At 46.8% G+C, this 15642-nt stretch overlaps 1 protein-coding gene across 1 annotated transcript in view; it reads left to right on the forward strand.

Moving 5' to 3' along the window:
- Positions 1–218: 218 nt before the first annotated feature.
- Positions 219–15642, forward strand: part of LOC115495222 (rho GTPase-activating protein 20) — a 29180-nt gene continuing 13756 nt past the window's right edge. Inside the window, exons 1-2 of the mRNA XM_030272500.4 lie at positions 219–358; positions 13957–14039. Coding sequence (XP_030128360.4) covers positions 13960–14039 — 80 coding nt within the window. The 5' untranslated portion in view covers positions 219–358; positions 13957–13959. The remainder of the gene's footprint in view (positions 359–13956; positions 14040–15642) is intronic.

Here is a 15642-nt window from a genome sequence, read left to right on the forward strand (position 1 = left end):
GTCACTCTCTGGGTCGCTCTTTCTCCGTACCAGCTCCGGGCTCCTGGGCAGCGCCGCGAGCCGGGGCAGGGGCAGCTCGGGGGCGGTCTGAGGATCCCTCCCCGTGCCCGAAGGGGCTCCCGCGGGGGGCTCGGCAGTCCGGCCGCGCTCGGGGCGGGGGCGCCGCGGCCCCGCCCGGCCCGGCCCGGCCCCGCTCCGCCCCTCCCGCGCCCACTGCCGCCGCCGCTGCGGGACCGAGCGCCGGGGCCGGCGGCAGCACCGGGCAGCAGCACCGGCCATGGGCCGCGCCGTGCCCCTGCCGCGGGCATGAGAGCGCGGCCGCGCCCCGAGCTGCGCCGCGGGCTCCGCGCGGAGCCAGGCGAGTACCGGGAACGGGGCGGGCTGGCTCCGCTGCGGGGTCGCGGTGGGAATCGCTCGGGGCGGCGGGAGGATCCTCGGGAGGCGCTGGACGGGCGGGGATGCGGTGCGAGCGCGGGGCCGGGACGGGAATCACGCGGGTCTGGCAGCGCCGGTGCGGGAAGCGCGTTCGCGGAGCCGCTGCCGCGTCCCGCCGCTGCCCGCGGAGCTGTCGGGGCAGAGCGGTGCCCTGCCAGCGCTGCCTCGTCCCTTCCCCTCCCCTGGCGACACCGGCCGGACGGACAGCGCTGCCCGGGCTTCATGGAACCGCAGCAGCCCTTGGTGATTTTTCAACTCAACAGAACGAGCTGCAGAATACCGTAATAGCATAAGGTTAGCTTGAAATAATGGAAAATAGGAGGGAAAGCTGTAAGCATTTCCCAAAATGCCACTTGGAAATTCTCAAATGAATCATCCAACACAAACAGTAGCAGAGTGGAACAATTTTATTTGCAGGGAGTTTCCACTGGAATAAATAGCAAGTTCTGTTAAAAAATATAAAAATAAAAATTTGCAGCTAGTTGCAATACTTGTAATGTTTGCCAGGGGCTGGAATGTGCCCATGAAATCCTTGTGATCTAGAGTGATGGTTCATTGCATCTTTTGCTGCCAGTTCTTTAGAGCCACTTGAAGTTTTTACCTATGAGCCCTACCTAAGACACAGCTGGCTGGATTTCCCTTTACTTTCTAATGGTCTTCCATATTTAGAACATTCCTTAACATTTGTTTTCCTAAGCAGACCCCTGCCTATTGATGCCTTTGTGTCACCTGGAGTGTTGCTGTGATGGCAACTCCGCATTATGTGCAGGTGATGGAAAATGAGGACCTTTAACAGAATGCTCTTTGCCTCAGCATCACAGCCAGGCTCTCACTTGCACAGCCTCAGCAGCAGGGCCATGAATGCCTGCTTCTGCAGGAGCACAAAGCTCTGTGTAGATTCTATTCCCCAGATGCACAAAGCAGGACCAGGCACTGCACTTCAGCCTTCCACCGATGCCTTCAAGGACCTGGTCATCACTTTGTCCAGCATGACTTTCAGCTCATGGTACTTGATGGGTCATGTACAAATGGGAATGTTCCTGGTCATGCCACAGCTGCCAATGCCTCACTGAGACATTGCTCACACCCAGTTCCTGGGTAAACTTCCTGGGCCCCTGGACTGGTGCTTTCCAATGAGCAGCTAAAGAGAAGTAAAGTATTTAGTGTGTGAACCAGAGGTAGATGTTCAGGGGGCTGTTTTGGTAAGCACAGACCTTTTAAAGCTACCCCCCGAGCCTGCAGCTGACCAGTTTTCTCCAAGATCTTGCCTCCTGCACAGGCAATAGCTTAGTTATAGCCCATCTATTTATCGCCCTCTAGTGAGGTTTTAAAAATTAACATAGATTCCTTCCATGAGGAAAATAAATATTAGAGTTTGTCTGTTTAAAAAGATTTACATTTTCCGAGAGTCAGTGGCTTCAGGGAATCCCTCTCAAACATCATACCACACTTTGGATGGTTGCATAGCCTGATTTTGGATAGGCATGGATACACAATGATAGTGTGTGTCTTCCCTGAAGTCTCTAGGTGCTCAGCAAAGGTCTTTGCAACAACAGCACTGGACACTGTTCCTCTTTTTAACCTGTCTTTAAGTATTGGTGCACTTTAGGTTTTGGCTGAACTCACATGTAGATCACTTGGTGGCCCTGGTCTAGGTGATTGCTTATGCCTCTTGGTGCTCCACCTTCCTTAATTATAATTCAGCTGGGCTGGCCCCAGACTTGGGAAGTGGCCTTGTCTTTGCAGAGGAGCTAGCTCCAGGGTCTGCAACTCTTTTAGGTTGTAACCAGGGGATGTGATTCAATCACCTGTGTAGTCAGACTGGTTTTACTTCACGGGTGTGGGAGATGATGAGGAATGTACTGTGAATATGTCTTCTCTTAATTAACCTGAAGATGTAGCGGATGCTTGTTCTTCATGACCAGTGATGAGGGATCTCAGATCCCCTCTTGCTTGCAATGCGTAAGATTCTGATTTGCAGCTCTGATGCAGAGATCCTGGTGGATCTTTTCCTAGTCCCTCATGGACAGCCTTACCTCAGCACACCATACTCCATCTTCCTACCTGCCCCAGGCTCAGCACCCCTCTGCCACGCCAAAACCCTCCAAAACACCCCCAGATTCCTGTATTTGTTCTGTTTACCTTCATCCCTGCACTACTCACTCCTCTACTCTTGCCAGTGACACCTCCCAGCAGGTCTGGATACAAACAGCTCTGAGGATGCCCACAGCAGCACTCATCCCCCAGGCTGTTGCTCACTTGTGTCCTGCATCACCTGTGTGCAGTCACACCTATGTCACACCTCACCTGTCTCAAAGGAGCACCCTCAGCAGCCTGTGGAGCACTGGCAGTGCTGCTGAGGGGACACCCTGGGGGACATGCTGAAGTGTGATGCTGTGGTGCACAGATGCTTTCTCAGCTAAGTGCCCTGGCAGCTCCCACCCCTCTGTGTGCTGCTCAGGGTGCTGCTGGGGAGGGGCTGACATCTCCTCATCAGCACTGGGGGTGCTGACTTCTAACAGAACAAACAGAAAGTCTCCTTAGCAGCACCTTCTCCACTTCATCCAGGCCTGCAAGTGTGAAAGTCACTGTGGTTTAAAACGAAGCTAAAAACCAATAAACCCCACTCCTTCTATCTTCCACTTCTCTGTGTTTCCTCCTGAGATGTCTTAGAGCTGTGGGAAGAGGAGCTGGCACGGGGATGGGTGCTCAGTGCCCTGCACTAGGGATCAGCCCTTCTTTGCTTGTGCACAGTGCTGCTCTCCTCATGTTCCCACAGAGCAAATGGCAGGACAGATAAGGACATGAAAGTTTCCAAAACCAGGCACCCATAGTTAGCCCCTTGGAAAACAGCTGGGGTGGAGTCCAGTTTGTGGCATGTGAGAGAGAAACTGAAGCAAAACAGGATGTTTTTGTGATTTAAAACTTATTTTTCATAATTCCTATTTAAAGGGTCGGTTTGGTTTGGTTTTGAAGTTGTCTGCTACATTTATTGGGAAATTTATAACCCAAAGAGCTTTGTGCATGTATTATGAGTGTATGCAGTTGTGTATATGCACATGTCCTTGTGTAGGGATTGCTCATGAGGAGGTTACTTCTCAACCTGAGGAAAATTTTCCTCCTGAAAATTAGTAAAACTAGTAGGTACTAACGGCTAAGTAATATAATATAAATAATATAAATATGTAAGTAATATAAATTCTATGTAGCTCTTCTATAAATCTTGCTGGATAATTGGTTTTTTTACTTTGAACACCTCAATATTGGAAAGATTGTGTCAAATTATAAAGTCATGAAAATACGACTGGAGGTATTAGTTTATGCATAAACATGTTAAGCCTGAGTAATGGGAAATGGGGCTTAACAGGCAGGTCAGGAAGCCTTTGGGCTCATCTGTACCCCACAATATGTCCTGTATTTAGCCTAATTTCAGCTGATGCAGTTTTCACACTGTAGATGTTAAGGCAAAAGTAAAAAATAAATACTGTGAGAAATTAATGCAGGGAATAATATATTAATAGAATAATTGTCTTTAAATTGAAAGTTTCTTGGCGTTTTCCATTGCCTGCCCCTTCAGGCTGCACTGGAAATGGAGGCACAGAGAGCAACATCTCCAGAAAGCCCCATGGCCTCTCTCCAGGTGTTCCTGGGGCAGGTGGACCTCCATGCCTCTGATCCAACCCTCACAACCCCAGCCTGTGCCCTTGCATGGAGCATGAGGGATCATTATTCTGCTTTAGCCTTACTCTGGTTGCCAGGGGATGATATACCCACTCTCACCACCCCCATCCCCTGCAGAACACTGGTATTTTATTACTGCCTTCAAGGGAACATGATTTTCTGCCCTTGTTTTTCTTTTCCTTGGCTCATCTCTGAGTTTCTGCAGTGGCTTGCAGCCGTTGCTCCTGTAGAATAATTATAACAGTCTTGTGTAGGGAACTTTATGTGCATAGTAGTGATTCCACTGCTTGTATTTTTCCACCTCTCACACCACCAAGGAATGGGACGTGTTCTTAAAGGCCACACAGCCTTCCTTGCATTGGTTCATAGCATTCTTTTTAGTAAAGGAATGTGCACATTTCTTTGCTAGCCTTGGCAAACTCTCCCATGGCCTCCAGGTTATTTGATCTTCAAGCTCCTCATCAGCTCTGATCAGCTTCTCTCCCTCCCTTTCTCAGCCCACTGGCAGCTCTTCAGGCTGTGTTTTCAAACCTCTCCTTTGCATCTTTTTCACATGGGCTCAGCTGTTCCCTCCTGCTTTCCTTTTCTCAACCTTTGCTCAGCTGCTGAGCAATGTCTCTCTCTTGAGCTCTATCACTGCTCAACCCTTACGCCTTCCTGCAACTCCAAAAACTGGCAAAAAAGTGCAATTGTTTAAGCCAAAATCTACTTTTATTTGCCCAGCTCATGTAACTTTAGACTCACAGCTCCACTGAAACTCATTGGATCCTCATTTGAGGTTAGAATGTCTATTTTTCATTTCAATCAACTGCAGAATTCTGTGGAATTAAATCCTGCAATTCAGCACAAACCTATCCTGGGGTTTGAGAAGTAGTTTGACAGTAAATGCTACTATGATTGTGCCCACACTGATGCTGACAGGCAGATGAGCAAGCAGCAGAAGGAGGAAAATGCCTTTCATGGTGTGTGCTAGCAGAGATGCTGCTGATCAACCCATTTTTCAGGCAGCCAGCTCTGCAAATGCCATTTAGCAACGCGTCTGTAGAATGCTAACGGGATGCTTATAAGGCATAAAGGGATTAATGTTCAGCTCTAATGAAATCCAGATGCACAGAGCTGCCTCTTCTCAAAGTCCTTTCTCTGGCCAAGCTGCAAATAAAATGATTTAATAATTGTAAATAGATGAGAAGCACCATCACTCCACACAAAGCAACATTCACTGGGTACTTAAGCTCACAGGCGCTACTGGCAATGCTGGTGGAGGTGCCAGGGTCACCCAGTGCCCCTCTGCCTGCAGGGTACCAGTCCTCTGGGGGGAACTTGGGACCTTCCTTGGCATGCACAATTTGTGCAAGTTTCCATCAGGGCTGGGGGAGGCTGGCTTGGAAACCAGGGCAAAGTCCAGGGCAGCTCTGAGGGTGGCGAGTCTCTGGTCACCTTGGCCTTGCCCTGGGTGTGTGTGAGAGTGAGGATTTGAACCAGTGTCAGGTGGAGCTGCACTGTCTGCTCAGGAGAGCTGGAGCGTTTCTGCCTTGTAAACGGTTTGTGGTTTGCACTTTCTCTTCCTTCTGCAGTTTATGTTTTCCTTTGTCACACACCAAACCTGGGTAATCTGCATTTCAAGCACTGGGAGTTAATCTAGAGCCTAGCAGGGTCTGGACCACCATACTCATGCTCAGAAGCCCTGCATGGAAAGGCTGAAGTAATTCTGCAGCTGAGCAGACCCAGCTGTCTATGAGTTTTTAATTTTTAATATGGCAGGAGGAGGGGTTTTGAACCAAGAGGCAGGGGGAAAGGAGTTATTTTAAAGGCACTAAGGAATGTGTTACATTTTTCTGTTCCTCTGGTTTGGCTGCTCTGCAAGTTTTTCATTTTGCCAAAGCTCAATTCCGTGGACTGTTTATTTGCATTTTTAAAGAAGGAACATGATTCTTAATTTACTTTGGCCTCATTGATGAATTTTTATACTGTGAAATCCAGCAAGTTCCTTTTCAATATTATGTATATACAGCTTCACAACAGAAAGTTTTACGCCACAGTACCAACCTAAATTAAATGGTCCAAAGGGCTTTATAAAAGTGTGCCCCCTCTGATTTCCCATTTGAGTAGTATCTGTAATCACCTTTTAATCACTGATGTCATGCTCATCATCAAAGCATGCCTCAGCTTAAGGCCAAAGAACATATATGTGTGTAGAGCTGTGTAGAGATTTTCTCCAGAGCTATAGAATTATTAATTCCTTGTGAGATGTTCCTGGGCTGGCTTTCAGCATTGGTTCAAAGGAAGGAAAGGAATGAGGAAAGAGTCCTGATATCAAATTATATCAAAACATGTAGGGGCAATCTGTTGTGATGGGTTTTCACCATGGGGAGAAGCACGTCAGGAAAATCCCAACAGGCCCCAGTGTTTGGTCTAATCCATTATCAACACATATTTCAAATTTACTTGGCCCTGGACATCAGAATTGCAACAAAACTATCTGGACCTCCAAGAAAAGGTAAAGAAGTTTTGCAAAACAAGGTTTTACATTTCTCACTGCTTTCCTCTAGCAGCTGTTCATGTCTTGCCAAGCCAAATGCTTAAAATTCAGAAGTGTTTCTGAATCAACATCAATATTTATTGATCTCTTCAATTTCCATCAATTAGTGATTTGCTATGCTAGTGACACAGAAGAAACTTGCATTTGTGTTGTTCAAGGTTTTTCAAATTGATATTGATGCAAAAAATACTTTGGGTGTATCCTTTGTATGTTCAGGGCCTATTCCTGTTGTGGGTGATGACTAAGGAATCATCCTCACCTGCAGTAAGCATTTTTCATGCAGAGCTTTTTTTTTTTGTTGTTGTCCCAGAATACATAAACACATAGGAATACATAAACACCCCTCTCTTGCTGAACCTTAAAATTTGCAGAGAAAAGACCACCTGTGGATGTTCTCAGCAGAGGCTGCCCGTCATTTTCAGAGATTCTGTCCACCAACACTATATCAGGCTTGAAAATAGCAGGATTTTTTTTTTTTTCTTGTATTTTTCAATTTTCACCTCTCTGTCTCGTTCTGGGACCTCAGTGAGGGAGCACAGAGCTGTAGGTGGGCACTGTGTTTTTTACAGAGGCACAGCTGATGGATGAGAGCTGAGGTTTGCCTTCCTTAAAGCTTTTGGGCCCCTTTTCAGGTGCCTGTCTTCGAGTGACAGCTGAGGGTTTTGATCTGTTTTGGGACCCTGAGCAGTGCCCTGTCATGGGACTGAACATTTGTGCTGTTCTCCAGGCATGGCCATTGCTGGTGGAGGACAAGGCAAGGCTGTGCTCAGTAGCCAGAAACACAGCCCCAAGCCATGACAACTTCCAAGTGTCCTTATTTGGGTTCCAGCCCAGTGCCATTTAAGAATATCCCCATTAAATCAGCTGCTCAGAAAGACCTGCTGCTGTCAGGAAGACTGGTGCTCTGCGTGGTGACAGTCCCCTCCGTGCTTTGCAGGACATCCTCCCTCATTGCCATCCACTGTTGGCATTGCTCCAGACTCCAAGGAAGGCACAAGTAATCCATGGGAGCAGGGAAAAAATATGGCATGGAACAGATTAGTGTGAATTAAGCTAATTCCCAGCCACTTCTCTTTCTACCTCCAAGTGGAAAACCCACTTGGCCCTTGGGAGACAATAATTGTTTCTCCCAGTCCTGCTTATATGGGACACTTTAAAATAAACCAGCAGGGTTCCATTTCTTGGAAGGAAAAGGAAATATTTCAAAGTGTGTCCTTGCAAACTGATTTACTGCTACCGGGCTCTGCATATTTTAAGAAATGTTTTAGTTTGTTTGGAGCTGTGCAGTAAGGGAGAGGGAAGCAGTTAGTGAAACATGACAGGAAGATGAAGTTGTGTAAAATGGCTCAGATAAATATTTACACCCAAGTTTCTTAGCTCTGAGTTCACATCAAACCATGGTTCATACAGAGCATGTTTTTTGCTGGGCCTGCTCCATTCTGGAGCCTTCTCCCTGCTGGGTCATGCTGCCTGCCTGGCTGGCAGTGATCTGGAAGGAAGCTGGGTAGCAATGCCTGGTCATGATCACTATCATGGGACCACTATCTCTGCATCTTCACAGAATCACAGAATGGCTGAGGCTGGAAGGAACATTGGTCCATCCTCCCTGCTCAAGCAGAGCTGTCCCAGAGCTCAATGCACAGGATTGTGAGCAGACAGTTCTGGAACATCTCCAGAGAGGGAGACTCCACACTCTCTCTGGGCAACTGTTCCAGTGTGCACAGAACCTGCACTGTAAAGTTCTTCATGTTCAGATGGAACTTCCTGTCTTCCAATTTCTGCCCATTGCCTCCTGTCCTTCTGCTCAGCACCACTGAGCAGAGCCTGGCTCCAGCCCTGACACCCTCCCTGCAGATATTGATAGATATTGATGAGGTCACCTCTCAGCTGTCTGTTCTCAGGGCTGAAAAGGCTCAGCTCCCTCAGCTAGTCCTTGTAAATGAGATTATCCAATCTTCCCCTGGCTAAGAATTGTGAAAAGATAGAGAAACCAGTGCAGAAAACAAATCACAGACTGGGCTTTTGTTCTGCTCCTAGAACTCCAATCACCTTTAAGAGACACTTGGAGAAGAAGTGGAGGGTTTTTAATCTTATTCTGAGCTGGGCAGGGAACCAAGGATGAGAAGAAAAAAACATCTCTTCTAAGGAGCTGATGGCATGGTGTAGGAAGGAGTGTAGCTTTTCAAGGCAGCATCAGCCAAAACCAGGCTGGCAGACTGGCACAGCACCCTGGTGAGGCTCAGGGCAGAGAGCTGGCCTGCCTCCCATGGGTGCCCTGTGGTGGATTTCCCATTTGGAGCAGGGGGGATGGCTGCAAGACAACAGCTGCTGGAGCCCCTGCCAAAACGGTTCCAGCTTGAGGGGTCACATCCACACTGTACAGTTTGCTGAGTGGCAGGTGAAGTCTGGGAGCAGGGTGAAGGAGACAGCAGCCATGTGAGTGCATTTTCCCTAAACTCAATTTAAGTGTAAATCTACATACAATGGCTAGCTCAGGTTTTTTTGGTTTTTTTTTTTTTTTCAGTTCATGTAACCCAATGCCTGATTTCCTTTTATGCACTAAACAATTTTCTCTTCTGTTTCATTAGCTTTCTCTAGTGGCATTTCCTAACTGGAAACGCAGCAGCAGTCTGACATGGGTACATGGCAGGAGCATCCAGCACTCACATGAACAGTGCAGGAGGCAGCAGTGCCCACATTATCTCATTAAGAGACTTTTGTAGGCATGCCTCTGCTAATGTAAACTCATTATTGGAGAGAACAGCAGCAGTTGTTTTCACATGGATGGATCCAACTCCAAGTGATTAATTGTTTCTCTACTCTTAACTGTGTTCTTAAATGTTTTTTTAAATGTTGCCTGCGAACTAAGTGGCCATGTGCTACATTTATATAGTAACTTTTGCCCTGGTCCAGTAGACCACTGAATTGCCCTGTTCCAATGACAACTGTGCTCAGCTGATCAATAGCAGTGATCTGCTATCTGCTCTGACACCACATGCTGATACTGTGAGGAGAATATTTGTAGGAGATAGTGTTTCACAACATCCATGCGAGAATAAGAATAATGTTGATGTTGTGGGCTCTGAACAACCTGTGATGCTCCAAATAATCAAAGACATTGGCCCATGTTTTACTCTCTCTGACTGTGTCTTTAGCAATAAGCCTCCCTGGCAGATAAGATTATCAGCATGAAATGGACTCTGAATCCACAATTATAAAAATTGGAGTGTTTTGGGTTTGTTTTTTTTTTTTTTTTTGATGAGTATATGATTCCCTTTGATCATCTTTGCAGCTGGGAAGTGAACTGTTTGCCTAATAAGAGGAGAGTGACACTGACAGTTTAATGCTCCACATAAAGAGTAACAGAACCTGGCAGCTAAGAGCACTGGGAGCAAAAGATTTCCCTTGGAAGTGTGAGCTGGGTGCTGCAACCCCACCCTGAAAGGCTGGGCTTGAAGAAAGTACAGTGTGGTATCAAAGACGCAGTGTATCAATGTTTCTGAAACAAATATTTCAATTTATGTTTTGCAGAAAAATAGCCCTGTTAAACTTTTTTTTTCATTTCTGAATGGCAACTAAACCAAATAGCATCATTCCAGCGCCACAGGCATTGCAAACTTTGACCAGCTATTGTCAGAAGGAAAATCCACCCTGTGCTAAGCAGATGTCATTATTTTTCAGCTCCATCCCACCTTAACTATTTGGAGAATAACATTCAAGTGCAGAGGTCAGCAGGGAAAAAAAAAAAAAAGCCACTGCTGCTGGCCAGCTGAGCCGATAGCGTAGACCATACATGGATTTGGAATGAAGGGCATCAGACTCACAGCCTCCCTGGTGCCAAGAAATACACAGCTAAAATCAGCAGCTCAGAGATGAGTAATGCACAAACATGGCCCAGAGTGTTAGAAGTGTTCAAAGCACTTCCAGAGTACGTTGGGTAAATGAGTATCTGTTTCCATGGCACCAAAACAGCACAGAGATCACGCCATGTCCTCCAGCAGCTCTGTGATTCCATGCCCAGTGAATGAGAGCAGAGCTGAGCTCCAGGAAAAGCACAGCCTGGCTCCAGCCTGGAGGAACACAGCGAGGTCCCCTCTCCATGCAGAAGCAATGCTCAGGGGCAAGGGCTGCCCAACGCTGCTGGGAGCCAGGTGAGCCTGGCTGGGAGCATCCCTTGGAGCACAGCCAGCTCTGCTCCAGCCCAGCCTTTGGGCAGGAGGGTGAGGGGGCTCCAGCATCACACACAGGACTTGTAATGTTGCTTCTGTATAGTGAGATGGGGTTGGTTTTTTTTGCAAGAAAACCATAAAAGTGTAGAGCTTAGAAACATGCTGGATTCAGAGTGCATTTACATGGCACTGTGAGAACAGTCAAGGTGTTAGGAGACTCTGTCCTGGTGCAGCAGTCTCTTAAGAAAATATCATTTACACGGGCTGGCCCATGCACAAATTGTTTAAAATGAGATACACAGCTAGGTTCTCCCATGCAGTGAGGGAGTACTCAAGCAACTGTTTTACTTTGTATGTCTACTGAAACTAAAGGCTGAACAATTTATTGTTCCTCTATTAAATATGCAAATTAAGTATGTTAACCCTAAAATTGTGCCAATTAGCTGTTAAATTCCCTCAGTCAGATGATTGTTTTAGAGTGGCCAAAATGATTGCCTTACCTACAGTAAGGGGATTCCATAATCTCAGTGATGTCCTGCCAAAGGAACGTGACTGGCTAGGATCAAGGAGACTGTCTGAGGTCTTGGAAAGCAATTTTTTTGTTTGCCTAGAGTCTGTTTGGAGTCAGGCAGCTGGACCTCTGGACAGCTGATGATCTCTGCATTTTTTTCAGATAGATCAAGTATGGGGAGTACCTTGTGTCCTGGAGTCACAGCATTTCACTGGAAACTCACAGTGCTGTCTTTGTTAGACTTCCAAGGGTAGCTCAGTGCCTGCTGAGGTGATGCTGCAGGACAGGTCCTCAGACAAGGCTGCTTGGAAGGCACTGCTGTCACCATTCAGAAACAATGGTCAGAAGAAGAAATCCACCAGCACTGAATCCCTGAAGTTTATTCTGGGATAAATGCCTTCCTACACTAACATTCCATCATGTCTGTCTTTAGCACCACTTGTAGCCCAGAAGAGAGTGGTTTTGGAGTGGCCAGAGTGATTGTCTTACCTACAGCCAGGTATTGTGTGCCGTGGGATTCTTTGGCACAGGAGATCTACCACGAGCAAGGGTTTATTGCAGTGCCATGAACACATTGCTGCAATCTCACTGCCCCTGGCACAGAGGTGCATCAGCTCACCCTGTCTTCACCACTGACCTCTGCAGTGGCAGCTGCTGGCATCTGCCCCCAGGCATCCACACCCATCACTGCTGCTCACCTTAAGATAATTCATGACTGATGCTTTGCTGCATTTTGTTTGTAGGAACGTTTTATCCTATTAAGGCACTTCCAGAAGCCAGATGTTCTGTTTTAGTAGGGACTTCCTTTTTTTAAAACAAGCATCTGTGAGCTGATGTTATTTTTATTCAGTTCTCCTTGTGAAACTTCCAAAGACAGATTTTTGCTTGGCAGTGTCATAGCAGGGTATGAGGGAAAAATTGCTGTCCATCTGCCTCTGTCTACATATGTACATGTGCCCAGGGAACCTGCTTAGGGAGCACTAAGGATGCTGCAAAGCTGAATATTTATAATTAGGAAATTGATTTATTAAGTCACACTTGCAGGCCCACTTCAACTTCGAGTTATGTGATCATACATTCTTTTTCACAAGGTCATCTGTGCTTTGGAGGCCTCTGTTGGACCTGATCAGGCATGGAGTCAGGAGTCTGTGTTGTAGAAAGCTCTAGCCTGTAGGATTCTCAGTCCTTGGCTGCAGAAATCAAAAGGTGTCTTGTAAAGTAAATGGGAGATGAGGAGGATGTCCCTTCCCTGGCAGCTGGACTCCACTCCAGCCTCTGCCATGGATTCCCTTTCTGAACAGCGTTAAATCACTTCCACCAACTTCTGTTTTCTCACACAAAGCCCTGGAGACAGACCTGCAGCCGTGCTGAGCTCCTGCAGCTCCAGGGAGGGTAATCAGAAGCAAGCACTTCAAACCAGCCCCAGCCAGCCTTCCAGTTTGCTCTGAAAAACCTGACACAACGTGGTGAACACCAGTCACACAAATTGGCTGAAATGGTTCTGTCCTTTGCACTTCCATCACTGATATGAGGATAACACCTTCCTCTGTCATCACAAGAATGGTAATGTTGTCACAAGGTGCTGAGCTGTAACAGCCTTGCATTCTCAGAGATGGGACCAGTGAGCTCACATGCAATGAATGTTTTCACTGCTCAGCACAGACCTTGAAAAGCATACAGTTAACAAAAGCAACATCCTTTCCCCATAGGAGCCCTCCCTCATCAACCAGCAATCATGCTTTCTTTTATTCTTAGATTTTTTCATATTTTGTAACATTCAGAAGTCAAAAGATCAGTAAGTCTCAACATGCTCTGAACTTCCTGGCACTTAAAGCTCCAACATAGGCAAATGCTGAAATTAGAAATGAGCCACGGGACAGATTTTCCCATGCTTACTAATTAAGAGTCACTGATATAAGGATTTCTCTCCCAGGCTAAAATCTCTCATCTTTCTCCAGCACAAAATTTACTTAGCAAATAAAAGGAGACCTGTGACCTCTGTATATGCTGACTTGGATTGTTATAATTTCTAACTCATAGGTCTCACCATTACAGACACCCCAGTTCTGTGTTATACAAGTCTTGGTGGCTGTGCCTGTTATAAAAGACACAAATGTCTTGAGGTTAGGCTGCCTGGAGAGGGGCCTGGTAACAACCTGTTTGCTCAACCTGTGAGTCATGGAAAATCAAAATAGATAAAAATCTACTAAGGAACCTCATCCATTCCTCCAGCTGATAAAGTACAACTCCCTAGAGTATTACAAGCTCTTCATATTTTTGTCTGGTCCGGCTTTAAATTGTATTTCTATACCTTTCCTTAGAAACTATTTCATGGTATGAGTGTTTGGAAGCTTTTCTTGAACTTCATACTCTGTTTTTTCCTCTGTTTATTCATATAATTACTTTGAGATTTGGCTGTGAAAACATAAATGTGAGAGTTGACCAGTGTTTTAATGATCAGGAAGGGGAGGGAGGTGTCTGACAGCACAGATCATGGCTTTCAGTTCTGAGGTTTCATATTTATTAGCTAGACAAAAAGAGAATTTGAAGAGTGCAATGAGCAGGTCTGCTTCCAAGGTGGCCAAACTAACCTGAGTGTCTTTTTGCTTTTTGTCTTGCAGAAGATGAAGCCCATCGTCCAGAGAAGACGATCTACCTCATCTGCCATTACTAAAGCTCTTGGAAAATCAAAGTCCCATTCCAGGTAGAAAAAATGCCTTTCTGACTCCTGTTTCCATCTTTCTGCCTGCACAGACTGAAATCAAATTGGTTTTCAAATCCATTTTACCATGTTGAGGGCAATTTGGTCCTGTGGCAGAGGCAGGTGGGGGCAGGTGGAGAGGGACAAGGCACCAGAGAGACGTGGTGGTTGCAGGACATGGGCTGATGCAGATTTAGCACCCCTGAGGAGCATCCTGGCCTTCAACCTCAGAGTTTCCCTGTGCAGCCATCCCCAGCTGCCAGAGCCCTCTGCAGCCCCTGCTCCATGTGCTGGGCTGCCAGGGGGAGGGATAGTCCTGAGAATTGTTTCTGGCTCAGCTCCAGGTACACCTGGGCAGGTGAGGGGGCTGGAGCTGCTTCTGGAGATGGAGGGATGGTGGGAGGCATGCCCTGACAGCCCTGTGCAGGATGGCATCAGCTCAGAACACTTGTTGGAAGAGCTGCAGACTCAGACATGCTCCAGGCCAGGCCTGTCCCTGTCAGGGGCAGCAGCTTTCCCTTATACCAGCTCAGGCAGTGGAGAGCTGCCCCCATGCCTGCACCTCCACTGAGTGTCTGCTGATGCTTTGCTCTTGCAGTGTGAGGCACCAGGAGTGTCAGCAGAGTCAGGGACGTGCCAGACATGCACATTTTCTGCTGAAACACTGAGTGTTCTTACTTAGCCCTGAGCTGAGCACCTCAGTCCAGTGGGAGCTGAGTCCTCCTTGACCCCATCCCCTCCTGCAGCACTGTGTCACTGTGTCACAGATAAGGGGATACCATGGTCCTTTCTGCCTTGCTCTGATAGCAGTCTTGTAAATAACATTCCCTGAGGGATTTGTTCAGTTTGATGTTTTCTTTCTTTGCAAGAAGAAGAAGATAAAGCTGAACTGATTGACACTTTGATCTGGACCAGCCCTCCTGAAGAATATCCCTCTTGTGTCCCACCATTGGTGATGGATGCACAGCACAGCCTGCTTCTCTGGAATGAGGGGGGAGTGTCAGTCTCACAAGACCATTTAATATGAAGGGCAGGACTGATTTTCATTTGGTAGACATTTGACAAAGTTATGTGACTTCTTTTTTTGTTCCTCCCACCCCCTCTAAATTGCAGTAGGAAAAAAAAAAAAAAAAACATGAGGAAGAGAAACAAATTCTTGACTTTATTTGGCTGGAGAACATCCTCATGAGGGAGGGAAGATTTAAATGTTTCTTGTGATGAATTGCTGTGGAGGATGCTGGTCCAATGCCATCTTTGCTCAGGCCATGAAAGTATCTGTGAGATTTTTTTGCTATCCTGCCATTGTGTTTATAAAGCTGGGTAATCATCCAGTTTTAGAAAATCCACTGCTTGGGACTGTGAGATGCTGCGGCTCCCACTGCTCAGCTGATGGACATGGAGAGCTTCTAATATCATATCTGAAGGTGATTAAGCTTCTCACTTACAGCCCCACAGCTGCATAAGTCAAGATTCACTTGGTGGTGGCTGTGGAGGAGGGAAGAGGGAATTTCTGTTTGCCAGAGTGCAGGTGTTTCTCTGACTGGGGGAGGATTTTAGTAAAGCAGCTAGTGGCTGGTTTTCACCTCATTCCTGTGAAATCAAGTGA

The sequence above is a fragment of the Taeniopygia guttata genome, chromosome 4A, assembly GCF_048771995.1.
Source record: "Taeniopygia guttata chromosome 4A, bTaeGut7.mat, whole genome shotgun sequence".
Lineage (NCBI taxonomy): Eukaryota > Metazoa > Chordata > Aves > Passeriformes > Estrildidae > Taeniopygia > Taeniopygia guttata.